At 41.2% G+C, this 26,892-nt stretch overlaps 2 protein-coding genes across 5 annotated transcripts in view; one reads left to right on the top strand and one right to left on the bottom strand.

Moving 5' to 3' along the window:
* LOC144534036 (uncharacterized) overlaps window positions 1–23,038 on the top strand; it is a 39,112-nt gene extending 16,074 nt beyond the window's left edge. For all 4 annotated transcript variants that reach the window (XM_078275686.1, XM_078275666.1, XM_078275696.1 and 1 more), the window contains 47 exons: window positions 534–634; window positions 862–884; window positions 1,012–1,033; window positions 1,146–1,173; window positions 1,277–1,355; window positions 1,478–1,624; window positions 1,792–2,003; window positions 2,596–2,696; window positions 2,813–2,931; window positions 3,048–3,221; window positions 3,303–3,334; window positions 3,445–3,542; window positions 4,340–4,362; window positions 4,462–4,483; window positions 4,578–4,605; window positions 4,787–4,868; window positions 5,508–5,654; window positions 5,738–5,949; window positions 6,037–6,137; window positions 7,537–7,655; window positions 7,756–7,911; window positions 8,147–8,361; window positions 8,565–8,650; window positions 9,102–9,238; window positions 9,342–9,467; window positions 9,546–9,736; window positions 9,847–9,935; window positions 10,253–10,380; window positions 10,463–10,590; window positions 10,706–10,823; window positions 10,941–11,159; window positions 11,294–11,464; window positions 12,259–12,408; window positions 12,499–12,563; window positions 12,698–12,827; window positions 13,029–13,114; window positions 13,201–13,330; window positions 14,006–14,196; window positions 14,419–14,509; window positions 14,609–14,744; window positions 14,826–15,016; window positions 18,638–18,799; window positions 18,915–19,051; window positions 20,453–20,592; window positions 20,687–20,781; window positions 21,123–21,474; window positions 22,523–23,038. In XM_078275686.1, the coding sequence (XP_078131812.1) occupies window positions 534–634; window positions 862–884; window positions 1,012–1,033; window positions 1,146–1,173; window positions 1,277–1,355; window positions 1,478–1,624; window positions 1,792–2,003; window positions 2,596–2,696; window positions 2,813–2,931; window positions 3,048–3,221; window positions 3,303–3,334; window positions 3,445–3,542; window positions 4,340–4,362; window positions 4,462–4,483; window positions 4,578–4,605; window positions 4,787–4,868; window positions 5,508–5,654; window positions 5,738–5,949; window positions 6,037–6,137; window positions 7,537–7,655; window positions 7,756–7,911; window positions 8,147–8,361; window positions 8,565–8,650; window positions 9,102–9,238; window positions 9,342–9,467; window positions 9,546–9,736; window positions 9,847–9,935; window positions 10,253–10,380; window positions 10,463–10,590; window positions 10,706–10,823; window positions 10,941–11,159; window positions 11,294–11,464; window positions 12,259–12,408; window positions 12,499–12,563; window positions 12,698–12,827; window positions 13,029–13,114; window positions 13,201–13,330; window positions 14,006–14,196; window positions 14,419–14,509; window positions 14,609–14,744; window positions 14,826–15,016; window positions 18,638–18,799; window positions 18,915–19,051; window positions 20,453–20,592; window positions 20,687–20,781; window positions 21,123–21,474; window positions 22,523–22,602 (5,770 nt within the window). In that variant the 3' untranslated portion in view covers window positions 22,603–23,038. The remainder of the gene's footprint in view (window positions 1–533; window positions 635–861; window positions 885–1,011; window positions 1,034–1,145; window positions 1,174–1,276; window positions 1,356–1,477; window positions 1,625–1,791; window positions 2,004–2,595; window positions 2,697–2,812; window positions 2,932–3,047; window positions 3,222–3,302; window positions 3,335–3,444; window positions 3,543–4,339; window positions 4,363–4,461; window positions 4,484–4,577; window positions 4,606–4,786; window positions 4,869–5,507; window positions 5,655–5,737; window positions 5,950–6,036; window positions 6,138–7,536; window positions 7,656–7,755; window positions 7,912–8,146; window positions 8,362–8,564; window positions 8,651–9,101; window positions 9,239–9,341; window positions 9,468–9,545; window positions 9,737–9,846; window positions 9,936–10,252; window positions 10,381–10,462; window positions 10,591–10,705; window positions 10,824–10,940; window positions 11,160–11,293; window positions 11,465–12,258; window positions 12,409–12,498; window positions 12,564–12,697; window positions 12,828–13,028; window positions 13,115–13,200; window positions 13,331–14,005; window positions 14,197–14,418; window positions 14,510–14,608; window positions 14,745–14,825; window positions 15,017–18,637; window positions 18,800–18,914; window positions 19,052–20,452; window positions 20,593–20,686; window positions 20,782–21,122; window positions 21,475–22,522) is intronic.
* Window positions 23,039–24,286: 1,248 nt separating this feature from the next.
* Window positions 24,287–26,808, bottom strand: LOC144534061 (lipopolysaccharide-induced tumor necrosis factor-alpha factor homolog). The gene is made up of 4 exons (XM_078275732.1): window positions 26,332–26,808; window positions 25,619–25,648; window positions 25,337–25,469; window positions 24,287–24,853 (listed from the first exon to the last, which is right to left on the bottom strand). Exons 2-4 carry the CDS (start codon window positions 25,641–25,643, stop codon window positions 24,745–24,747), a joined length of 267 nt encoding a protein of 88 aa, XP_078131858.1. The 5' UTR covers window positions 25,644–25,648; window positions 26,332–26,808; the 3' UTR covers window positions 24,287–24,744.
* Between the last annotated feature and the right edge of the window lie 84 nt (window positions 26,809–26,892).

Here is a 26,892-nt window from a genome sequence, read left to right as displayed (position 1 = left end):
CGTAACTACACTTAGTACATTTACTCAAGTAATGTACCTAAAGGGCTGGTAGATACATTTTAAAGTGGGGTTGTATGAGGTACTTATTCATAGTCAGCGATGATTTATTTTTGTTGTGTGACTTAGTGTAACTTAATTGTGTAACTAACCGTTTTAAAACCCCAAAGTCACACAAAACCGCAAACGAACTAAACGATCGAGGCAGTGGTAGACCAGCAACTTCCAGGTTCTGCGATGTAAAATTACTGTTTTTGTCAAAGAAGTCTGGTGGCTTTGAAGCGAGCATAGATGGATGTAACGGCTCCAGTTCCTTGTCGGAAATGGCTGTCTGATGCCAGTGATGAAAATATTCGAAATATAGCGTACACTTAAACCGAAACCTTTTTTAGGTATCGGTTTTAGGCATCTACTGTAGCTAACACACTCACTATGGATTAGTACCTCATACAACCCCACTTCAAAATATCCAAACTATCCATTTAAGTACACATTTGAGGTAGTTAATGTTTAATGTTTTTTTTTCCATTTGTCAGCTTTGAGAGATTGTACGGAGCCATACCACTTCTGCCAACAGATTTGGAACCAGTCATCTGGGATAATATAAATATGCTGATAAACAAGGCACCAGATCCAGGTCAGTTACACACACACACACACACACACACACACACACACACACACACACACACAGAAAAAGATAAAGCATGACCCTAAACACAACGTAACTATTACTTCCCTTTTACCTCCTGCCTAGGAGTTCTTATTTATTAGATTGTATTTTATGTGTATTACAAGCGTTATTATGTGCAGACAATAGTTGACTGAATTTAATTGTTTTTTTTACGTTTTTGATTTGGACAGCGTGTGTGCCAGAGAACGTCATGGTGAGATTTCTTTAAATTTGCTCAACTTATATTTCCAATTAATCTATTTGATTTGATTTTGTAGCTCAATTTTACTGAAACATGATTTTACCGGTCATTTTCAATGTATTAAATCTGTCATTCACAGTGCCCAATAACCCAGTACAATGGTAAGAGCTTTGATACCTCACTTGAAAGTTTCATTTTATTACTCATTACATTACTGTTAGTGCTGTTAGAGCTGAAATCATTGGAGATGATCTTTTCTTTGCTGTGTGACAGGTTCTAAAGTCTGCAGAGGAGTTAACAGGTATCCTATTTGCTATGATTTGTAACCAAAATTGCAGTTAAGTGCTAATAGTGTTAATAGTCTCTGCGCTGACATGTATTTACCTTTTGACATGTATTCACAGCTCTGACCTGAACTCTTACCTAAACACATATATGGAAGTTCCCTGCAATTTTGCCTTGGAGACATATGCATGTGCACAGGTGACTGTCTAATTTAAAAGAGTCAAAGTCAGATTGGAAATACAAAGTTTTATTTCTGATAATAACTTCTATGCATTATGCAGGCTTAATTGCTGAATTACCACTTTCTTTCACACATACAGCTGAAGAACTTCACAGCCAATCAGTTGGTGTCTCTTATAGAGTGTAACCTGCCTGGAAACAGCAAGTACTCCGAAGTGCTGTGGAAGATGCTGCTGACAAAGCTATCATTTGTCTTGGACCCAGCTCTGGACATGCTGGCTAACATGGTCAGTATCTTTTTTAACTTTTTAAATCTTTAAAGAACATCCTCCTTTTTAGGATTGTTAAAGTGAAATGTAATAGACTAAAAAGTGTAAATCAGTTTAAAGAAGATGGATATATTTTCATATATAATATTATCTATATTGATTCAATCAATTGATCTCTCCTACAGCCCATGGCCACGGTTGGTCCATCGGCGTCTCAGATTTTGGATGTGATTGGGGAGATGAGAGTGTCAGTGCTGACTGATGAGCAGCTGATGAACAGCAGTGTCATCGCAAAGTGGTTCTCTGGCCGTCTGAGCAAGTTCCTGCCACCTGAATCAGGAAGCTTCCTGCACTGTATGAGCAGCAGAAACCTCAGCTGTGCTTCATACCAGCAAATGTACGAGATTTTCCACAGACTTACAGATCCACAACATGCATGTTACTGCATTTGAAACCATCTTTATCTCCATACCTGCTTTGTATCTGCTGGATGTCTAAATGTGTGCAACTGTTTGCTAACATGTTCGTCATATCAACTTAAAAATGGTGTTGTTTACAGCTTGAGCTGCTGTCCCAAAGTGGCAAAAACAAATTATTGCATGTTTAAGGGAGTAATGATATAATTTCATGGGACTTTTAAAGTTCATATGCTAACAGGCTAATGTTAGCATTACAGTAACCGGTGTTCAGTTTAGGCTGATTAAAGTGAAACAGAATATTAAGTCATGTAAATCTGAGCATGACAAGCTGAGTCTGAGATTTGCAACATTGCCTCTCTTCCGGTGTCACTTTCAGGCCAACAGTTATTTTTATTTTTGCCCAATTGGGGAAAAGGAGCAAAGATGTTTTTTCTAATTTTCATCCATCAAACAATTATTTATTTTTTAGTCAGAGTTACAACCTCATGATTGTTAGAACATTTATTATTATTAAATTGCCCTCAGAGAGATAGAAATAGTTCTCATTATGTCCCTGATTTGTTCTGTCAGACTGCAGGAACTGATCCGCAATTTTAATACCTTCACCGGAAATCAACGGCTTGGGGTCTTCAAAGATTTCGTCCTCCGTTTCCTGTCGCAGCCAAACTCAGGTACTTGCTGCATGATCTAAACTTGAACATAACACTGTGACTATTTTCAAAAGTAATAAGTTGAAAAATATGTTCGCATTTACAGATATCCCTTTATCCTCATGACCTTTCTCCAGGTTCAGGCTGTGGGTCTGTTTCCAACAGCAGTGCAGAGTGGCTAATGAAGAATCTGGGTCCATTTTCTGAGTTTTTGTCCCTTAAACAGCTGCTTGATCTCAACCCATACTTCAACCCTGTAAGATTTAGTTTCTGAAAAGATCAAGGATTTATAAAAAAAGATGGCCAGCATTGTCGTTATTACCTTGTTATTTTCAGTGTCAGGTGAACTTTTTTTTGTCTCCTCCCTTCTAGCTAGAGGCCCTACAACTGCTTACTCCGGTACAGGATGCAGAGCTGGTGTTGACTTTTCCTACTTCTGTAGAGAAAGGCGTCATCATAAATATGGTTTTTGATTACCTGACTAAGTCTCCTGATGAGACAAACTTTCGCTTGTTCCTTGGCTACCTTGTCTATTACCATTACCAGGTAAAAAGATATCCCTTTATTGAAAATGTAAACTTTCCACTGCTTTATGAAGGTAATAATCTTTGTTTTCTGTATTTGAAGGGAAAACTAACCTGTTCATCATACAAACTACTGTGAGTTCATATTTATTTATGTTGTTTTATAAATTGTATATTGATTATTTATACATAATTATAGCAAAACATTAAAATTGTGATGTTATTTCCACATGTTTCTGTTTTAGGTTTGCCAGAATGGACTTGGCCATTCCTACAGTTTCTCTTGCTACAGCTTCAGCCATCGCGCTCACCAAGATGCAGTTATCCTTGCTCAAACCACCAAGTGAGAAGCAGTGTCTGTAGAAATATTTATGATGTGATATTATAACAATAATTTGAGAAATTTACATTGACTAGCTTTAAGGCTGGAAAAATCATCTGAAAATAAATACCCAAGATTTGATGTGGCTACACTATTCAATCAAATGAAAACATTCAGGATCATTTTAGAGACATTTCACCTTGATATATTTAGCATTGTTTACTTGGTTCTTTGCAGTCCCTCACTGGCGAGGGTTGGAAAAAAAAGTATCCTAGTGGCTTTACTGACAGAGTAAAATGAAAACATTATGTTGATGTTGGAAAAAAAAAATAATCTCCATGTTGGTTTTATTAAATGTTGGAGCTGTCTGTGACAGTCGGTACATTAAAAGTAACTTACTGTACAGTATACATTATGATTTTCTATAGATCACCTGTCTGCAGCTGCATAACGAGCACCTATTTTATTTTTATTTTTTGGAAAAGCACTGCAAATTAAAATCACCAGGTGAAAAGCCAGCTGATTCCTCTGGATTCCTAACAAGTAGTGAGGATCAGGAATCCCATATGGAGATTGAAAATAACTACATGAAAAGTGGTAGTGGTAAAATGACTCGAGACACATAGAAGAGGCAGCAATTCCTTGAAGCAGCTACAATCAATATTTTTGTATCCAGGTTTATTATCATACGGTACCTCAACATGATCTGTCTTTATTTCCATGTTATTACGTCAATATGTATTCTTATCATTGAAATGAGCATTTCAATATGCAAATTCCAAACTATATCGTAAACTAATTTGCATTTGCTTTTATAGGTTGCCTCATATACACTTCACAGGTAATTAAATGGGATTTTCTCTTTTTTTTACATTGTTAGTCTCCTATTTGTTTAATATTAAAAAGACTCATAACCATCTTAATCTGTTTCTTCTTCAAGTGCAATGTTACCATGACAAACAGTAAGTTGTCTCACAGCTTTAAAAAATCTACAACATGATTCAATATTTTAATGTTAATAATCACCATGAAACCATTTATTGCTATTTTTCACAGAAGCAGACATTTGTGTTGGAGTGAACAGGTGTGATTTATAAACCCCTCTCTCTCTCTCTCAAATACATATGTGATATACTATACTATCTTTGTGTAAACCAAACACTCTCGCTCTCGCTCTCTCTCTCTCTCTCTCTCTCTCTCTCTCTCTCTCTCTCTCTCTCTCTCTCTCTCTCTCTCTCTAATGTCCTGTTATTTTGAAACTATAGCACAATGCTGCAGCTCGACCTCAGCGGAGGGATGACCAAACATGTCTGTGACTTTGCTGTTGAGGAATTTGCCTGTGCCTCAGTAAGTCACCTAAACATCTCCAGGGGTGTAATGTAACTAAGTACATTTATTCAAGTACTGTACTTAAGTACACTAGTTTGAAAGGTACTCGTACTTTACTTGAGTATTTACATTTTATGATACTTCATACTTCAACTCCACTACATTTCAGAAGGAAATATACTTTTTACCCCACTACATTTATTTAAAACTTAATATTACTAGTTGAAAACATATATGTTCATACGATATGTAGTAACATACTCCTAATCTAACCAGTAGTATACAACATATCTAAAATTTGCTCCATGTTGACAAACATTTTTATTTAATTTAAATGCCCTTATATGTATTTGTTAATGATAAAACAGAATAATATAATATTCTATAATAATATTACACTTTTAATGGAGATGTTCTGCATAATAAGTACTTTTAATACTTACATTTTTACACTTTTATACTTACATGTACTTATAGTACATTTTTTCAGTATTACTTCTGTACTTTTACTTTAGTAACATTTAGAATTGAGGACTTTTACTTTTGGAGTATTTTTAGATTGTGGTATTTCTACTTGTACTCAAGTAAAAGATCTCAGACGACAACTTTCCTGAAACTTCTGTTCACCTGTTGTCATTCTGCTTCAACATCACACAGCTGTCAACGCTGCAAGCAGCAGATCTAGCGGCGGTGTTGGCGTGTAATCGCTCCTCCAACTCCAGCGGCTCAAGGCCCGCCTGGAAGCTTCTCCTCTCCAAAAACTCAAATGTGCTGGATGCAGCTCTGGATCTTCTAACCAACACGGTATGAATCAGCAGTACTCCTCACTTTTTATCTTTTTCCTCATAAGATCGAGACACTGGATGTTGGTTTGTTTTGTCTTTTAGACTCTGGACCCCAGTAATCCTGCAGTTTCAGTGATTTTAGACTCTATTCGAGAAATCCGATTGGACACATTCAGCACGGCCAGCCTCAACGATCCCGCCCTCATCCAGCTGTGGTTCAATCAGCGGCTTGGGCCATTCCTGCCCGCCGTTTCCCCCGATTTCCTCTCATGTCTCAGCATGAAGGGGTTGGACTGCAGCACCTATCAGCACATGTGAGCAGCAGAAAGCCTCTAAAACATGAATCAGTGTCGTTTTTTAAGATATTGTCATTAACCAAATGAACCCTCATTTAATTTCAGAGTTCAGATTTTGAGCAGTGTCCAGCCGCGCATGACACTCACCAGGCAGATTTATGTCTATACACACTTCATCAAGGCTTACCTGACCTCAAATAACACAAGTATGTTCTCACATTTCCATAAAGATGTAGTGTCAAAGTCAGTATATACGTTTATTATGATTGTAAAAATACGTAGTGTATGTAGTGTAAAAGTGTATAGTACACTTTTCTTTTCAAGTGTTTTCTGTTACAGTAGAAGTTGAACATTAAAAGTTAACAGTGGATAGTCAGGTTGTAAAACTCATTGTACACCTGTAAACAAATACTGCTGGAGGAAGAAATGGAGAGACAACTTTGCCATTATTAGATCCTCACAGAAGGAGCATAATAGCCACAGCACATGTGTCAGTATTGATGAAAAAGGAACCACACCATAAATGTATTAGCAGGAAAAGATTTCTAATAAAACACTTTTTCATTCTTCATTGGAGCAAAACACTGTGTATTTCAATAAAGGTGGTGTTTTGGGCCAATGTGAAGGCTTTATTCTTTTCATAAAATTTTAGATTATTATTGAGTGACACAAAAAATGTAGTATGTTTAACCTGAGAGTGACACTGCATTAAAAGCCCTGTTGTTGCCTAAAATAAATTGGCTGTTAAGAATGAAGAAGCAAACAAACTGTGTAGGCTGTATAGTTTCTTTATAATTAGCTGAACCATAAGTATTTGTTAATATTTAGGAACATTTACTGTAATTGCATTTTGGTTTGTTGACACCACAATTCCTTCCATCAAGTGGGAGACATTGTAGCTGTCAGAAATGTATCTCCCACTCGTAATTACTACTAGGACTCTTACTTGAACGACTTTTTCTGTGTAATGCATGGCATTAATACAGGCACCCCGGTGGCCTAGTGGTCTAAGACGCCTATCATGTTATCACAATATCCACAGTTTGATACATGCTGGAAACCTTTGTTGCAGACCGCCTCTGCTTTAAAAATAAAGGCAAAATGCAAATAAATAAACAAAAATGTAACATTACCATGCTAAATGTAGCATACTAACATCTAGCTAAATTTTTTTTTATCATGTTGGCATAATTATGTCTGGGCATCTAGGTCTCTATCATGCGCTCAAGTGTTGACAAAGTGGAAAGGTTGATTTGATCTGTAGGTGGCACCAGAGGAAAGCTCAGGGTGTCTTCAAAGTCAGCAGGATTCGTGTGTGTGTGTGTGTGTGTGTGTGTGTGTGTGTGTGTGTGTGTGTGTGTGTGTGTGTGTGTGTGTGTGTGTGTGTGTGTGTGTGTGTGTGTGTGTGTGTGTGTGTGTGTGCGTGTGCACCCTCAATGTACCAAATTTCATGGCAATCTATAAAATATTTGGCAAGACAAAAATAAATACCTGATGCTATGGATGACCCATAATCCAAAGCATACAGTGAAGCTGAATTTGTTGTGTGTGTGTGTGTGTGTGTGTGTGTGTGTGTGTGTGTGTGTGTGTTTTTTTGTTGTTCAGACTCCAGCTGCAGCTCAAACACTAGCAACAGTGGAGAGTGGCTGCAGAAGAACTTCGGAGGTTTCTCTGTCTTCCCGTCCTTCCAGGACCTGCAGATGATTTATCCCAACTTTAGAGCGGTAGGCTACTTATGGTTACATTGTGTCTTGCTGTCATTATGTCATTATATGTGATTATATATTAGTTTTTTATCTGTGTGTGTGTGTGTGTGTGTAACAGATGGAAGCCTTACCGCAGCTGACCATCAGACAGCTGGCTGACGTGTCCGCCACACCCAACCAGCTCACCTCTCCTGACCAGGTTGCCATGGTGATGCAATATATACCCAGCCAATTCCTCGCTGACTTCTTTGATGACTTCTCACCTGCTATCCTGGTGAGCGTGCATAAATGAAGTGAAATATGCTAATGTTACTATTGTTAATATCTACCTATCTTAGGTAGAAGATATCACAACTCATACGTTTGAATGTTGACTTGACATGGGAGAAGCTCCACACCTTCAGCAAAATTACACTTCTTACAGTGAAAATAAATTCAAAAAACAGATTTTTACTCTTAAAACTTTCTCTCTGGGGTTGACATATTTTATCGTTTCTTTTTTCCTGCAGGGTCATGAAGACATGTTGCCCATTGTGGTGAGGTCAGCCATGTTACAAGTTGTGTTTGATCGGGCAAACCTCTCAGATCCCGCGGTGGGTGATTCAGTTGTGTCGCTGTGGCTCCAAAAACGACTGCCCCCCCTGCTGGTCGACCTGTCACCGGATAATGTCGCGCCGTTCTTCCGAATACTGGCGGGAAGAAACTGCAGTATCGAGCAGCAGGGGTAAGTCTAGAGCAACGAGGACCGAACTGATTATTTATATGACTGGAATCAAGTTTATTTTTAAATCGGCTCCTTCTTGGTTTAGAAAAACATTTTAAGACCTCATCTCTATGGGATTCCATACAATGTCAATGATTGTAGCCTAACAGCTTAAATAAAAGTTATTCATTGCATTATTTTTTATTTTATTTCTTTTATTTCAGAGTTGAAGACCTGAATTCAACAATCTCCTTTCTCAGTGATGTTACACAGAAAGAAATCTACAACAACATCGTTCAGATTCTCACAGGTGAAGAAAGCACACTGAAAGTAACACGCAATAGGCCTACTGTAATCACTTACTACAATTTACAATTGTAAAATGTAATTTAAATTGCAGCTCTTCTAAGATTTGAAGTTCCAAGTAGTGCAATCGTTTTAGGTCGCAGTACAGCTAATCATTTCACTCATGAACTATTAAGGAGTTTATTACTTTGTAGACTGAATAATGTGAGAATAATGTACCTGTTAATCATTGTAACGATTATTTCTCTATACATACTAGTGGTGACTGGTTATGTCCATAGTTTTATTACTTATTTGATTACAATCTCCTCTGTTATGTCAGAGAAGGGTGTAACTCATCTTAACATTAACAGTTTTAGCCCTCTGAGATACAATAGTGCTTTGTATTATTTTATTTTCAACACGTTCTTTCAAATAGTTTGACAGCCAAACTCTTTCACTCTCCCTCATTCTAGAACCGATACCTCTGCAGTGCTACGGTGACAACTACAACCGCAGTTTCTACAGTTATCTGGAGAGCTCATTCATGGGATTCCAGTTTCCCAACGTCACCACCTTCCTGTCCCTCATGCCCTACGACAGGGTGCATCAGGTATGTGTCCGAACAATAATACAGAGGATTAAAAGAAGGATAGTTTCAGTGGTTGCGTTGAACGATGTGAGGAGGACTTATTTATTGTCTGCTGCTCCTCTAGCTGGTGAACTCCATACCTCCGTCAGCTCTTGCAGATTTTCTCAGTCGCCCTGACGTTGTCGACAACGATGCAGAGCTCTGTGTGATCTACAGCAACTACGTCCAGACACCGATGTTCCTAGAGACCGTATGTACCACACACACAAACACAAAGAAATGAAAACACAGATTGATGATATAACATTACTGTATACATTTGCTACAGGAGTCTCTCCCGGAGGTGGTGCGGCGGCCCACCCTGCCTTGCGTCTGGCCCATGGCACTCAGCAGCTCCGGGTGGTCAGAGGTCAACGCCTGGTTTGACCGACGCCTCCCCAGCTATTTGGGCTTCCTCACAAAGAGTCTGATCAGCCCCAATATCACACACAACTCCTCCTGCCTGGCCTTCCAAAAGCTGTATGTGTGGTTTTCACAAGACTTTATGCTCATTTTGCAAATGTTTTTTTTATTTTTTTTTTAATATCTTTTCAATTCGGATGTTTTAAAACCTTGTGTTTTGGTTTCAGCGTTTCAGTCCTTGGGGAATACAACTACACTGTTGCAGACTTTACGAGGCAAGATGTGTTCAACACCATCAGAGCATACCTCACCTCAGGTTAGTCTCCAGAATAAAACAGAGCTTGTCTTCGACAGTGTTGCCAACTCATCTTTCTTGCTAGATTTGGCGACTTAAAAGACCCCCTTAGGGACTTGTTTTACAAAAAAGCGCCAAGATCTGTATCTCAAAATGAATGTGGTAATGTTTTATTGATGCCAAGTTGCTAGTTTCAGAAGGAGAACAAAATGTTTCACGCTGAAAAGGAGTCTCAATTAGCCTCATTTTATTTCTTCATTTTTCTTTATTCTTTATTTATCTCCCTGTCTTCCCTCAGTAAAATCCAACAAGTAATTATTTGTAATTTGTCCTTGTAGCGACGGTGCCAAGGTGTTACGACCCCAGCGACCCGGAACTGAACTCCACAGCCTGGTTTGCTGAGTACATCGGCCCTTTCATGCCTTTCCTCACTCTGGAGGATCTTCAGACGTTTGGATCTGCACAGGTACTGAACCTAATTTGTTAAATCTTAAACTACAGCTCAGCTTTTGTTTTTAGTGTTTATACCCCCTCTTTCTCCTCTGCAGGTTATCCAGGTGTTCACAGTGAACCCTCTGAACATCGCTCTCCTCAACTACTCCGGTTTACCTCTCAACCTTACCAACTACTACACCCAGCTCATTTATCAACAGGACAGCAACTTCAACCCCTTACTGTGAGCCTACACAGCCACAAACCCCTCACACATCAAATACATATGTGATAAACTATACTATCTGTGTGTAAACCAAACATTTTCTCTCTCTCTCTCTCTCTCCCCCCCCATCCAGACTTCCTCTGTTGTGGCGGTGTGTCGCTCCTGGTCCAGCATTCAGCCAGCTAACATCAGAAGAAAGTGTAATAGTTCTACATAACCTGACCACTCTCTGTACAGCCCTGAACCCACAGGTGATAAACACACACACAAAAACACACATACAGTACATTAGCAGTTTAGTTTTCTGCCGAGACATACATTTTTCACAGATTGCCACTGACAACGTTTTTGATTTTTTTTCTCTGTAGGTTGCTGCAGCTTTGGCAGGTAACTTCGGTGACAACATCAATGCTGCGGCCATTACTGCCCTCGGCAGCCAAAGCAGCGGCCTGTCCACCAGTCAGATCAAGATGATAAAGCCTGAGGATCTATATGCCGCCCTCTTCACTCTCAGCAGTGTTACAGGCTGGAATGAAGGCCAGGCCAGGGCCATCATCCTGTCTCTGATGTCTTCAGGGCTTATGAAGGTAGCTGCTGTCTGTCTCTGTCTGTCACTGTATGTTATATTGATTCCAGATTAGAGTTAGGTTGTGTCTGTGGGAACACCAGTCAGAATAAGTCTGTCTCATCTGTGTCTTTCTTCCTTTTTTCATCCCACCAGATCAACAGCTCGTCGACGTTGTTCATGCTGGGCTCTCTTGTGGTCGGTGTTCCTGCGGAAACTTTCGGCAGCATCAGCGGCTCCCAGCTGCTTACTTCATCCAAAAATCCTTCATTCCTGGGATACATGCTGTCCGCTCCACAGATCGTCCAGCAGATCTTTGTTACTAAGGTAGGACGGCTTCACTTCTGTGACAGGATTTGTATGATTAAGTAATTAAATGCCTTTCAAGTCAAGTCAATTTTATTGATATAGTCCAAGATCACAAATTTGCCCCATATTATATTCCAATTTGTACAACATATGACATCCTCTATCCTTAGACCGTTGATTCAGATAAGGGAAAAACAAAATAAAAATAAAAACAAATGTCAATTGAGAATAACAGGGAGAAAGAAAGCAACAGAGGAGGAATCCCTCTTCCAAAACAGACAGACATGCAGTATATGTCATAGATACTGAGTAGACTAAACTAACAATTGCAAAAATACAACATGGATAAACAGAATGACAATATGTGGTAATACAACTGCAAACATAAACAAAGAATATGGATTAAAGACTCACAGACTCTGTAAAATGAAAAAGAGTTATGGTTAATTTAAGTCCAAAAGACTCACTATCAGGGCACTTGGATCACTTCAGTCCCCCACTTTTGTTACATTAGGGCAAAAATAAAATATTCAAATATCAAATGAACTAAGTTAATATGTAAGGAGCATTACAATTTTTTGAAATTGTGTTCACCTTTCCCATGTAGCCTAAAAAACAATACAGTAAAATAAGGAAAAGGCTAGCTGTAGATAAACGAAGACAAAGACACATGCTAACGTACCTTATTAAGCAGGGGTGTAAGAATGCATCGTGAATCGGTTACAAATCAATGTCAGTGGGTAAAGATTACAACTGGTTGAGATAAAAAAAAACAAAAAAACATTTAACTTACATCCCACATCCTCACCCAGATCATATCAGTGAACAGCAACAGTGACACGATCATACAGAACGTTCCAGATGAAATGGCCACTCAGATCCCTCGTGCTCAGCTGCTGGGCTTCTCAAATAACGGCAGCGTTATCACCACACTCAACCAGAAGACATGGAAACGGCAGCAGGTAGGGGGGGGGGGACGCAACACTGAAACACACGTTTGTACTGAGCACTCCTGCTATTGTTACAAACTATGTATTTTTATTTTTTTTTAGGTTGAGTTGTTCTTTGAAATAATCGCTGTGGAATCTGCGACCGCAGTGCTGGGAAGTCCAAACAAGTGAGCGCTTCAGATGCTTTCAATAAAGCAAGAGTTTACACAAAATGTCAGTATGGAACTAACATACTGTGTGTGTGTGTGTGTGTGTGTGTGTGTGTGTGTGTGTGTGTGTGTGTGTGTGTGTGTGTGTGTAGTTTGTCATCCTCTGTGCTGCAAGGGTTCACGTGCACCGGAGTGAGGAATGTTGACAAGGTGCAGATCAAGAAGCTGATTAAAGCCTGCCGGAGGAAAGGCAGGAACAAGGTCCCAATGGTCGAGACTCAGGTGAGAGGGTGGGACAGTGTGTTAAAAACACGTTTATATCACTATACTGTATGTGGTGTAGACATGATGTTTTTTTCACTTTTTAACCAAATATACTGGTTTTTCACCTCAGCATCCTTTCACCTACAAATCACAGCTTAGTGTAAAAATAAAGGAGATATATACTAAACGATTCAGAGTTTCTGCTTGTCTCACCAACAGTTGACCTGCATGTATAACTACATTAAAAATGACTCTGATGCCACCAGCTTCGACCTCTATCCTCCTGACGTGCTGCTGTACTATGAGTGAGTTTAGACTCAAAGTTAAAAACAGGTTTGTTATAAAAGCATGGCTGTCAGAACAGTTTTAATGTCTCTCTGTCTCTCTACAGGTACTCCCTGGTGCCACAGGCCAGCTGCAGGTTCTATTTTCAACAGCTGGCAGAAGCAGACTTCTCCGTCTTCTCCTCCGCCCTCAGATACAAACTGACCGCTCTGTTTGCTAATGCCAGGAGCTGCCTGGTGAGTCCCCAAACAACAGAAGAACACATACATCTCAAATGTTCCCAAGTTCTGTACTAAAAGAGCCCATTGAGCTCAATTTAAGCTGGCTTTATCAGAAATCGCCTAGTGTTGAATAAACTGAACCAATTTTCTGAAGGAAGGAAGCTTGGGACTAAATAAAGGTTTAAATTAAATCTCCTGGGAGGCTGATTTACTTTGGATTGTTGCTGTCTGTCCGTGGAAACACATGAATTATTTGAAGAATGAGAATGAAGACTAAAGAGCAGCAACAAGAGCGCCACCAAAGAGCAACTAATCATTTTTGATAAAATGGCAAGGACATTTTTCCAATGACTTTTACCATCTCAACTTTTTCTTTTTCTTTTTGTGCTCCAATCGGATCTTTAATTCAACGTACGGGGACTACCATTACTCTTAAATCAGTCTAGGACTAGTTAAGAATCAGAATTCAAGATGTGCTTCAGAAAGCCACTTTTGAAGACATTATTATTCTATCAATATGCTTGACTAAACTCCTGATTTAAATTGTACCCTGAGCATTATAAATTCTTAAAAATTAATGTCAGAGTGTACATCACAGTGTAAAAGCAAAAGTCTAAATGTCAATCTACAGGTAACCAAATCCAGATGTGCAGTACTTAATTTCTGTTCTTACTCGTTTCATTCTCTAAGGGTATAACAAACACGACATTGACTGCGGATAATATATCAGTGTTGGGAAACATGTGCTGCACTCTGGATGGTACCTACATCGAGAAGTCTGACCCGTCCATCTTGGAAAAACTCAAGAACTGCCCGGACCTCACCGGTGCTCAGGCGGCTGCTGTTGAAGCTCTACTGCAGAGCGGGAAAACACAGTACGGGTACGTCAACAGCAGCAATACGTCTGTTATCAGTTTTCTTATCATCATAAAACCTCTTTATTGTATTTCCTTGTAGTATCAGCAGATTTCTTCAAATATCACCCTATTTCCTTTGTTTCTATCCAAAATCGATCAAAACAGAAAACAATTCAAACTAAAATAAATAAATGTGAATTTCAGTTTGATTCACTCTTTTGACCGTCTTTATTTTTCAATAACCAGAGCTCCATCAACATGGGACTACCAGACTCTGAAGGACCTCGGGATGTTACCGCTGTATTTGACCTCAACCTTCTACAGTAACTTTGACAAAGTGAGTAACAAACATGAATAAATGCATTTAGCAGCATTACGTCACCTGTTTGGTGTTGGAATGAGGTCAGTGATGTTTGTTTTTGTGTTCCGCGAGCAGAAAACAAAGCAGAGGTTCTTGGAGTACTTCCTCAAAGTTATCGCGAGCAACAGAGTGGACAAACAGAAGAAGAGGAGAATGATGAAAGAAATAAGAAAGTCCAATAGAAACCAAGTCAAGTCAAAGCGATCTATCGGTGAGTCTCCTTCCATGAGCTGCTATTTTTGTCTTCATGAATTGATTATTTTAACAACTTTTTTTCCTCCCATGTTTTTAGTAAATGGGTGCACTGTTGGAACGATCACCCAGGTGACCATCAGCGATGAGACGTTCCCCTTCAACTATGACGACATCACTCAGTTCAACTGCTGCCTCAGCGCCTCGACCGTTAAGGACAACTTGGCAGCCATCACTATGAAGGTGGACCAGGTGGAATACCTCCAGATTGTTCTCAGCAAGTTGCGAGAGGTAGGTGATGGGAAGTTGTGATTGGTTTGTAAATGGCTTTTTAAACAGAGCAAAACAAGTTGAGGCTTGTTGTTGATGGTTATCCATCCATCCATCCATCCATCTTCATCCGCTTATCCGGGGTCGGGTCGCGGGGGTAGCAGCTCCAGCAGGGGACCCCAAACTTCCCTTTCCCGGGCCACATTAACCAGCTCCGACTGGGGGATCCCGAGGCGTTCCCAGGCCAGGTTAGAGATATAATCCCTCCACCTAGTCCTGGGTCTCCCCCGAGGCCTCCTCCCAGCTGGACGTGCCTGGAACACCTCCCTAGGGAGGCGCCCAGGGGGCATCCTTACCAGATGCCCGAACCACCTCAACTGGCTCCTTTCGACGCAAAGGAGCAGCGGCTCTACTCCGAGCTCCTCACGGATAACTGAGCTTCTCACCCTATCTCTAAGGGAGACGCCAGCTACCCTCCTGAGGAAACCCATTTCGGCCGCTTGTACCCTGGATCTTGTTCTTTCGGTCATGACCCAGCCTTCATGACCATAGGTGAGGGTAGGAACAAAAACTGACCGGTAGATTGAGAGCTTTGCCTTCTGGCTCAGCTCTCTTTTACGTCATAACGGTGCGATAAATTGAATGTAATACCGCACCTGCTGTGCCGATTCTCCGACCAATCTCCCGCTCCATTGTCCCCTCACTCGCGAACAAGACCCCAAGGTACTTGAACTCCTTCACTTGGGGGTAAGGACTCATTCCCTACCTGGAGAAGGCACTCCATCGGTTTCCTGCTGAGAACCATGGCCTCCGATTTAGAGGTGCTGATCCTCATCCCAGCCGCTTCACACTCGGCTGCGAACCGATCCAGTGAGTGCTGAAGGTCACAGGCCGATGATGCCATCAGGACCACATCATCTGCAAAAAGCAGCGATGAGATCCCCCAGCCCACCGAACTGCAACCCCTCTCCACCCCGACTACGCCTCGATATCCTGTCCATAAATACTACAAACAGGATTGGTGACAAAGCGCAGCCCTGGCGGAGGCCAACTCTCACCTGAAACGAGTCCGACTTACTGCCGAGAACCCGACACAGCTCTCGCTTTGGTCGTACAGAGATTGGATGGCCCTGAGAAGGGACCCCCTCACCCTGTACTCCCGCAGCACCTCCCACAGTATCTCCCGGGGCACCCGGTCATACGCCTTCTCCAGATCCACAAAACACATGTAGACTGGTTGGGCATACTCCCAGGCTCCCTCCAGGATCCTTGCAGAGTAAAGATCTGGTCCGTTGTTCCACGACCAGGACGGAATCCGCATTGTTCCTCTTCAACCTGAGATTCGACTATCGACCGAACCCTCCTTTCCAGCACCTTGGAGTAGACTTTACCGGGAGGCTGAGAAGTGTGATACCCCTGTAATTGGCACACACCCTCTGGTCCCCCTTTTTAAAAAGGGGAACCACCACCCCGGTCTGCCACTCCTTAGGCACCGTCCCCAGACTTCCACGCAATGTTGAAGAGGCGTGTCAACCAAGACAACCCCTCCACACCCAGAGCTTTAAGCATTTCTGGACGGATCTCATCAATTCCTGGGGCTTTGCCACTGTGGAGTTGTTTAACTACCTCAGCAACCTCCACCAGGGAAATTGATGCCAATCCCCCCTCATCCTCCAGCTCTGCCTCTACCATAGAGGGCGTATTAGTCGGATTTAGGAGTTCCTCAAAGTGCTCCTTCCACCGCCCTATTACCTCCTCAGTTGAGGTCAACAGCGTCCCCATCCTTACTGTACACAGCTTGGATGGTTCCCCGCTCCCCCCTCCTGAGGTGGCGAACGGTTTTCCAGAAGTACCTTGGTGCCGACCGAAAGTCCTTCTCCATGTCTTCTCCGAACTTCTCCCACACACGCTGCTTTGCCTCTTTCACGGCAGAGGCTGCAGCCCTTCGGGCCCCTTCGGTACCTTGCAACTGCCTCCGGAGTCGTCTGGGATAACATATCCCGGAAAGACTCCTTCTTCAATCGGACGGCTTCCCTGACCACCGGTGTCCACCACGGTGTTCGTGGGTTACCGCCCCTTGAGGCACCTAAGACCCTAAGACCACAGCTCCTCACCGCAGCTTCAGCAATGGAAACTTTGAACATTGTCCACTCAGGTTCAATGCCCCCCAGCCTCCACAGGGATGCACGAAAAGCTCCGCCGGAGGTGTGAGTTGAAAGTCTGTCGGACAGGGGCCTCCTCCAGACGTTCCCAATTTACCCGCACTACCCGTTTGGGCTTACCAGGTCTGTCCAGAGTCTTCCCCCACCCCCTGACCCAACTCACCACCAGATGGTGATCGGTTGACAGCTCCGCCCCTCTCTTCACCCGAGTGTCCAAAACATATGGCCTCAGATCAGATGAAACGATTATAAAATCGATCATTGACCTTTGGCCTAGGGTGCTCTGGTACCAAGTACACTTATGAGCATCCCTATGTTCGAACATGGTGTTCGATTATAGACAATCCATGACTAGCACAGAAGTCCAACAACAAACAACCACTCTGGTTTAGATCAGGGAGGCCGTTCCTCCCAATCACGCCTCTCCATGTGTCTCCATCATTACCCACGTGCGCGTTGAAGTCCCCCCAGCAGAACTATGGAGTCCCCGACTGGAGCCCCATGCAGGACTCCACTCAAGGTCTCCAAGAAGGCCGAATACTCTGAACTCTTGTTTGGTGCATATGCACAAACAACAGTCAGAGTTTTCCCCCCACAACCCGCAGGCGTAGGGAGGCGACCCTCTCGTCCACCGGGTTAAACTCCAACGTAGCGGCGCTCAGCCGGGGGCTTGTGAGTATCCCCACACCCGCCCGGCGCCTCACACCCTGGGCAACTCCGGAGAAGAAAAGAGTCCAACCCCTATCCAGGAGTATGGTTCCAGAACCAAGACTGTGCGTAGAGGTAAGCCCCACCAGATCTAACCGGTAGCGCTCCACCTCCCGCACAAGTTCCGGCTCCTTCCCCCACAGAGAGGTGACATTCCACGTCCCCAGAGCCAGCCTCTGCTGCCCGGGTCTGGTCCGTCGAGGCCCCTGACCTTCACTGCCACCCATGTGGCAGCGCACCCGACCCCAGCGGTTCCTCCCACAGGTGGTGGGCCCATGGGATGGAGGGATGTCCGCCACGTAGCTTTTTCGGGCTGTGCCCGACCGGGCTCCGTGGCAAACCCGGCCACCAGACGCTCACTGACGAGCCCTCCATCTGGGCCTGGCTCCAGACGGGGGCCCCGGGCTTCCTCCGGGCAGGGTCACTTCATCCCTTCCTCGATTTTTCATAGGATTTTTGAACCATTCTTTGTCTGGCCCCTCACCTGAGACCACTTTGCCTTGGGAGACCCTACCAGGAGCACAAAGCTCCAGACAACACAGCCCTCAGGTTCATAGGGACACACAAACCTCTCCACCACGATAAGGTGATGGTTCCCGGAGAAGTGTTGATGGTTAAGTCAATTTTATTAAAGGAGTAGTTCCCCCCAAAAAGAATATACATTAAACTCAGCAAGTCATTGGGTCTATTTACAGATAAACTCCACAGAGAACTTTAAACAAATAACTGACTGATTCTCTGCTGCATGATAATGATTCTCACATATTTTTAGGCTTACGCTGCCAACTCCACTATCCCAGAAGATCAGGTTCAGGTCTTAGGCCCAGCGTCCCGTGTGGCCACCATTAGTGACATCAACCTGTGGACTATCACTCAGATCGACACACTCTCTGCTTTGATGGACCCGTCCAACGGGCAGTGGGACCCGAGCCTGGTGAGCAAACCAAGTAAACAAGTGTGTTGTGTGTGTGTGTGTGTGTGTGTGTGTGTGTGTGTACGCCAATGTGCTTGTGTGTTTTCATGAATGAATGTTTCTTCTCATCGTCCAGGCTCAGGCCATCATCTCCAAGTATCTGAGTAACAAAGGGAACACACTGGGCAGTGCTGAGCTCAACGCCATCGGAGGAGCCAACCTTTGCTCCCTGGACGTCGAAGTTTTGAAGAACATTTCCCAACAAAGCCTTAAGTAAGAAATCAGGGGTGTGTGTGTGTGGGTGTGGGTGTGGGTGGGTGTGGGTGTGTGTGTGTGTGTGTGTGTGTGTGTGTGTGTGTGTGTGTGTGTGTGTGTGTGTGTGTGTGTGTGTGCAGGGCTCTCAAGTTTTGAAGACAGGCAATAGTGACATTCTCCCCCCCCTCCCATTAACACTGCATTAAACACTTCATTTCCTGCATTCTGGTGAATTTGTATGCACCTATTTCTACCTTTTTCTGAATCAATTTATGCTGGAAATATATTTATGTAAAGGGAAACATAGATTACAATCCAAATATAAAAACATAATGGAATATATTGCAACAAGGTTGTCAGGCATTCTGTATTGCTTTCAACTATGTATTCTCCTGTAGATCAACTTTTCTAATTATATCTGAGTCAGCACACATGTAGCCTAGCATAATTTACTCTTCCCTTCTCTTTTGCATCTTTTGTTGAGGAAGTAACCTCCTTAAATGTGCATATGACAATTATTCACCTCAATGATACATTAATTCATTTTAATGTATTAATAAACCCCTGGACTGTAATATTGTTAAGTTTGAGCAAGATTTCTGCTCATGTTCAAAACGTTGTGCACATTCAAAATATATCTGTGTTCTCTGAGATTTTGAGGAGTCGTGATATTTTGAGAAAAATAAAGTTATAATAGTCACTATATTTCAGAAAATAATCTACCTGCACCATAGTCTGCTGTGCGTTACGTGATCGCTCTGCTGATGCGGTAGATCTCTGACCGTCTGACAGACACAGAGCCCCGTTTGGGTCTCTGAATGAGCGAACGTTTAGGGAAGTGTCTGTACGCTGCTCTATGCTTTTTTTTTTCATTGGTTGTTGCGTTAAATCTTACCCAGATACAGTAGTGCTATTTTCTGATTGGCTATTGTGTAGCCCCTTTCCTTTTTTTGATTGGCTGATAAGTGGCAGGTTCAACTAAGAACTCCAGGGGAGACGCGCTTGATCCCTGCTGTGCCAGTTCCATAGTGAGAGCGGCGCTCCAGAGAAATGTTGGGCGCTGCGGCATATTAAATATATTATAAATATTTTTTCTGCGTGAGAAATAGAATGTGTGGCGGGAGTGCGTGACAAAAGACCAAAATGAGTGACTGTCATGCTCAATGCGTGACACTTGAGAGCCCTGGGTGTGTGTGTGTGTGTGTGTGTGTGTGTGTGTGTGTGTGTGTGACATGACAGTGTTTACCATGAATTCCCAGTTTGATTTTGAGCATTGATAAAAAGTTTTGGTTTGATAGTGGAGGTTACGGTAATCGCAACTTTGTTAATGCTAAATCCTGCCTTTATATCAATCCAGCAAATATCAAATTATGATGAATGCCTACTCATTTTTTACTCTGTGTTTGTGTCTCGTTGCAGAGAGGCCGACGCCCTGACAGTGTCCAACTGCACCACGGAGAAAAAGGAAGTACTGTTCACCATCGCCACACAAGCATTTGCCACAATGACCCGCTCAACTGTCCCCGTTTCCTCCTACCAGCTCACACAACCTTTCATTGGTAGGCAAACAGACCCACACACACATCTATACTGCATGCAGAAAAACTACATTTGAACACAGTTGACACTGTTTATTTCTTTCCTGGCCTGCAGGGGGTGCATCTCTAGACTACGTCCGAAGTTTGGTGCCCTCCAACATCAACATGGACATGGCTACCTTCACCAGTCTGGATCCCAACATTGTACTGGTCAGTTACTTTGAGTGTTTTTGTGTGTGTGTGTGTGTGTGTGTGTGTGTGTGTGTGTGTGTGTGTGTGTGTGTGTGTGTGTGTGTGTGTATGTGTGTGTGTGTTTGGCATCCATAATTGTACTTTTTTCCATTTTAGCAGTGTTGTGAGTTCTTTGCATTTATTCATGTGTTTATTACTCACCTTTCAAAGTTATCGTAGAAGGTTGACTGCACTTGGACAAATGCTGTTACCTGGACTCTTAGTTGTGGCTGTGTCCAATATAGCTGGTATTTATTTGTTTTTATGTTCCGCTGGATTCCAAAAACAAACAAATAATTTCTCTGCTCTGTTGTACCTAGAACCTGACTGTTAGTGACGTCCAAGGTCTGCTTGGCTCCAACGTAGCCGATTTAAAGTCCTATGAAAACCAAACGCTGGTACAGAACTGGATCACCAGGCAGTCCCAAACAGAGCTCAACACACTGGGAGTGGGGCTTGTGGGAGGCAGAGTTGACTCTACAGCCACCACCAACTCTTCAACCACCGGTTCCCCAACCATCACCAACTCTCAGACAACCACCACCGGCTCCCCAACCGCCACTAACTCTCAGACAACCACCACCGGCTCCCCAACCATCACCAACTCTCCGACCACTGGCTCCCCAACCATCAGCTCCACTACTAAAACCACTAGTAGCAGCACCACCACAGGTGAGCATTGAAAAAGTAGTTTGATTTATTTTCATGTCTTCTACATGGATCATCAGCTGAAAGAAATGCTGACTCATTGCCTGGGACCAGTTAGCTTTAAATATCTAATTGCGATTATTCTGACAGATATATCAATTGCGATATGATCAATGGTGGAATGTAACTAAGTAGGCAACATTTACTCAAGTACTGTACTTAAGTACAAATTTTAAGGTACTTGTACTTTACTTTAGTCTTTTCTTTTCATGCCATAATGTTGTACTTTCTACTCCACTACATTATTCTGACAGCTTTAGTTACTAGTTACTATACAAATTAAGATTTTTGCGCACAAAACACACGTTTATTAAATACAATGGTTTTATTATAAATTAAATTCCCCAACAATATACCGGCCTACAAGTACAGCTGAAATCACAGCCGATTAATCACTTACTGTAGTTGATTGAAAGAACTGTTTTGATTGTTTCTAGATCCTAAAATGTGAGGATGTTTCTGTATTGACTACTTTTACTTTTAATAGTTTCAGTTCATTTCCCTGACAATACTTACATACTTTTACTTAAGTAACAATTTGAATGCAGTACTTTTACTTGTAACATAGTAAGGATTTTTACGGTGTGATATTAGTACTTATACTTAAGTAAAGGACCTGAATACTTCTTCCACCACTGGATATCATTAACGATGTTGGAGAGAATGATCATTTTTGCATCATTATTTTCACTGAAAAATATATTTCAATGATCATGGTGGGATTTTTGCAAGGATCTGTACCACACAACAAATTTTTCTATGTTTAACAGGCGTTAATTGCTCTCTTTATGCAACCATGGCTGATTCAGGGGAGGCGCTTTTAAAAGTTTTCTTGATAAAATGGGAAATTTCTTTTATGCAGAAGCTTCAGAAGAACACCTTTTTATATCATCATGAAACGACAATGACAGTAATTTGTGATCTTAGTCAAACATTTGATTAATATATCAGAAATTGGATATATTATTACAGTGTTATCGCTAAAGTGAGTTTGTGTGTGTATGTGTTTCAGGTAACAATGGTGCCCGCATCCGAGCAGATGGCGGCTTCTCCTTCCTTGTTCTCGCGTTCCTCATCGCTTCTCTTGTATGAAGAAACACATGGCTGATTATTGTAGTTGATACATATAGGCATATATATCTGCTAACAGAAGGACATGGTGTGGTCTCGTGCTGCATTGCTTACTATAAAGAAAATATGAAATGTGTAATAACAATATATTAGATGTAAATAATGTATTATTGATTAGTGGATCCTTCAGCAGCAAGTATGCTCTGAAACCTTTTCACACTTTACTTTTAGGCTCATATTTTTACTTTATTTTGTGTTTTTTTTTCTCCCCTTGTGGTTCAGTTGTTTTAATTATTAAAATGAAGGTTTAACAGAAAATGAAGGTGACAGTTTGTGTTGCTGTGTAATCCTGTGTAACTTTTAGATAGCACTTTCTTCAGGCTTACCTTGAAAATGAACATCGTGCCTGGAGCTTTATGAGATTATCAATAAATGCATATTTTATATCATTGCACAATCATTAAAGTTTTTCTCAATTGCTAAAACACTAAAACCCATTGGCTGAACAAAGTTCTCAGTTGCCTGAACTCATTTAGCTAATTGTGCAGTCTGTTAATACCTTAAACCATTTCACGTGGTAAAACACAATTTGCAGATCTCACTTAGACTTTTCGGCAAAACTCTAAACACATTCACATTCTCAAAACACATTCTGCACTCTAATGCACATGTCATCCATACTGGTAAACACAAGTGGCAACAATCAAATACAACTAGAGAACACATGTCATTGATTGAACACAACCACTCAAAATTGATTTCACTTGTTTCAAATGATGTGACACAACCAATATAAGCCAGTTCAGAGAGTAAACAGGTTGTTGAAGGTGGGAAGGAGAAAATCTGAGAATGGATAGAAGAAACAATGTGAGAGGACGAGGACGAGTGCGTATGCGAGGTGTCAGGGCTGGATACGGCACACCCCGTTGCCTCAGGAGGGACAATATTGCTTGTGATATCGACGAAGTGCTCTGGCCTGACCCAGCCCAAAGACAAGAAGAAGCACATTGATCACATGTTTACTCCTTTGATTTTTGTCATTTTTAGTATTGTGTACTGTAGTACAGTGCATTGTAGGCTGTATACTGTACAATGATCAAATCGTATGGCCCTGAACATTGTGCTTTCCATTTGTTACTGTAACAGTACTGACTGCTCAATAGATTTTGACTGGTTGCAGGTTCATATCAACAAAGAACAAGAATTACAGGATCACAGAGACAAAGGACACGTTTGTGAGATGCAGGGTACAGTACTGTAAAAAGCTACTATGATAGAACATGTTTTCGTTCATCTAAAGACAATAACAGAAAAATATGGAATTAGTTTTTAGATAAAAAATGTACTTCTCTTGATTTTGAACGCAGGTAAAACAGTTTTGAGGCGAAAGTTTCATTTTGCGAGAGGAGTCCGAGGTTTTGTAAATAGTGCATGAAGATGAGGTTTTGTGTTTAATGTTTTCAGAAAACGGAGCAAGGTTTCAGAAATTGTGTTTTAGCAATTGAGAAAAACTGTGAAACGCACCACTTTTAGGGTCACAGGCATCATTTTATCTGTGCAGTAAAACTAACACCAACAACAAATTTAGTTACTAAATTATCATGAACAGCCAATAAAAGTACGTCTTAGCTACAAGTAAGTGAACACCGTGTGTTTCTCCAGTCTAACACTCTAAAGGCAGCAAATAACAAGGCATACAACAGTGTTAGTGGCAAGCTTTATTACTGGAAGATTCAGTATAATTACATTTTCTGAATGCAACAGTGGTTCATTCAGGAGGAAACTGCAGTCTGATGTACGGATGGATGTGTTGGAAGTTTAACCCTAAGAAGGACACCACGTCAGTTGAGGCTGTAACAAACAATTATTTTCAGTATCACATAATCTGCCCATTATTTCCTCGATTGATCGATTCATTTTGTCTATAAAATGTCAGGAAATAGTCCAAATAAAGCCCTGTGTAATTTCCCACAACGCAGGGTGACATCTTCAAATTCAGTGTACTATCGTGTATGGCTAAGAAAAGCATCAAATTCACATTTAAGAAGCATGTAGTCAGCAAATGTATGAGTTTTTTTGCTTAGAAAAAGTTTACTAAAACAAATATTTGGTGATCAAAATAGTTGCCAATGAATCGACTATATGGTGTAGCACTAATATCGGTTATAGGCGTTTATACACGCCAAGTGCAGTCTTGCAGGTAGGACAGGTGTGCTTTGCATCTTTCAGCCGGTCCACACAGAACGGAATGAGACAGCAACCTAAAACAAAGCTGGAGAGGACAGCAGCTGATGTCAGGATCATCTATCCATACAATATATGGTTTTCAAGATTCAAGATACTTTATTGTCATTGTATGAACAACGGAATAACGTTGGTGGCAATCAGTGCAGCAGCAATAAATAAAAAAAATAAAAAACATAAAAAAGGCATTGCAAATAGTACTCATATGGGCCTTTGCAGAGTTTTTTTAAACAAAGTATTTTATCATTTATCAGTATCTCGTCATTTTTTTGTTAAATACAGGATGTTTTCATGCATTTCACAAGGGACTTTCTTATGTACCTCTAGCACATCCTGTATAACCTGCATGTGCCACCTCATGGTAACACTCTAAGAACTGCAAGTTTTGTCTCTTTTTTTTCAGCCACACAAACATTTTGTGGTTTTATAGCCTCACTGGGCCGCCAGCATGGCTGTAGACTTTTTGCCCCCATGAATATTATAATAGTGCAAATGGCGCTTCACTCCTTACCCACAGAAGAAGAGTCCTCCACAGAAAAGGTAAGTGAGCAAACCAGAGGAGTAGTCCACCTTGGAGAGTACTGTCTGATGACACTCGGGACAGACAACCTGAACTGGACTGTCTCCCAACGGGGCGACTGTCACTGGACCAAATGAGGATGGAGAAGGCCAAAGAAAAGTGAGGATAGAGTGATAAAAATAAGGACAATCTCAATAAAGTTACAGGAAATTAGAACTAGGTTATTATGAGAAGCAACCCAAGCGTTGTGTTGTACAGACAGTATACACTCACCGACTGACACTTGTGTATTTGCCATAGTTCCTGAAAACAATTCATATCAAAGATGTCTGTAAATACTACAGGCTGCAACATGTGCATAACAGAGACAAAGTCATGATATGCAAGTAAAATCAAGATTTAAATGTGTATGATGCTTTGTTTATAAATGATGATCGCAAATGTATCTTCTCAGCCACTATTCAAAACATAAAGGAATTATCTTACATGTCATTTGAACTAAAAAAAAAAAAAAATCTAAACATGAGGAATAAATCATATTAATTCGGTTATCCGTATTTTAAATTAGTTTTTTTTGTGTACAGGAAAATATGTAATCCACATATGTAAATCTTGTTTATCTTGTGTGCATTATTAAACATGCATGTATCTGTATGGCTAGTGCAATCAAGTTCACAACGCAACAAGGACAACTATTTAACAGATACCCACTTAGATCCTGTGAATATTAGCACACGTGATCAGGTTAACCCTCTACAACGCTCTTCACATGTAAGTACACTCTTCATTGAATTTGGGTGTTTTATTCTATTTTATAGCATTTGAAAAAAAGAAGACAAAAGAACAATGAAAAAAGTGACAAAAATGTCAGAAAAAGTGACAATTGGAGGTAGAAAATCGACAAAAAAAACTTTTTTTTAATTTAAACGACGGGAAGACAACACAAGATTACATTATTAACAATGAACTTTGAGTAAAGTACTTACAGTATATGTAGAGGAAAGTCTGACTGCATAGAAGACAGTTTTCCCAGTGCAGGCTAACCCTCCCGTCAAACTTGTTTACTCCCCCAGAAGTCATAAGGTTGCTAATATTGTCTGTGCAAACTTCCCTGACCCAACCCATGTTAAAAAAAAAAACCCAATGAGTGAGGAAAATACTTTATAACAACAACCTTTTACAATCATAGATTTCTTATTTCCCAGGTATGCATGAGAGGAAGTCTCAGCGGGATTGTCTCCTAAATACATCAAACGTCAGCTTTAAAATGTTTTTATCATAACTATATTTCGTCTCTGTGTGCAACATGGCCTGTAGGAAAAATGCTCTATTGTCTGACTGTATTTTGGTTTTCAATGAACACACAGACATTTACATAAATGAAATGACAGAACATGCTTCCACAAAAAAAAAAACATAAAAATCAATTTGAATATAACTGAAAACCGAAGGAAGTGTATGCAGTTTTAAAGAAGTGCAGCAAAGATGTAAAAACATCTGGTATATTGGAAAACAAAAAATGTCTGTGGCTGAGAGTATTGCAGTGA

The sequence above is a fragment of the Sander vitreus genome, chromosome 2 (assembly GCF_031162955.1).
Source record: "Sander vitreus isolate 19-12246 chromosome 2, sanVit1, whole genome shotgun sequence".
NCBI lineage: Eukaryota > Metazoa > Chordata > Actinopteri > Perciformes > Percidae > Sander > Sander vitreus.
Note: the sequence above shows the minus strand (reverse complement) of the source record. Positions and strands in the feature narration are given on the sequence as shown.

Excerpts from the sequence above, each read along its gene's own strand:
- LOC144534061 (XM_078275732.1), bottom strand. The coding sequence starts at position 25,643 with ATGGCAAATACACAAGTGTCAGTCG. Across the intron at positions 25,470-25,618 it reads AAATACACAAGTGTCAGTCG|TGACAGTCGCCCCGTTGGGA; the intron begins GTGAGTGTATAC and ends CATTTGGTCCAG. Across the intron at positions 24,854-25,336 it reads GGAGGACTCTTCTTCTGTGG|CTTTGTTTTAGGTTGCTGTC; the intron begins GTAAGGAGTGAA and ends TGTCCTCTCCAG.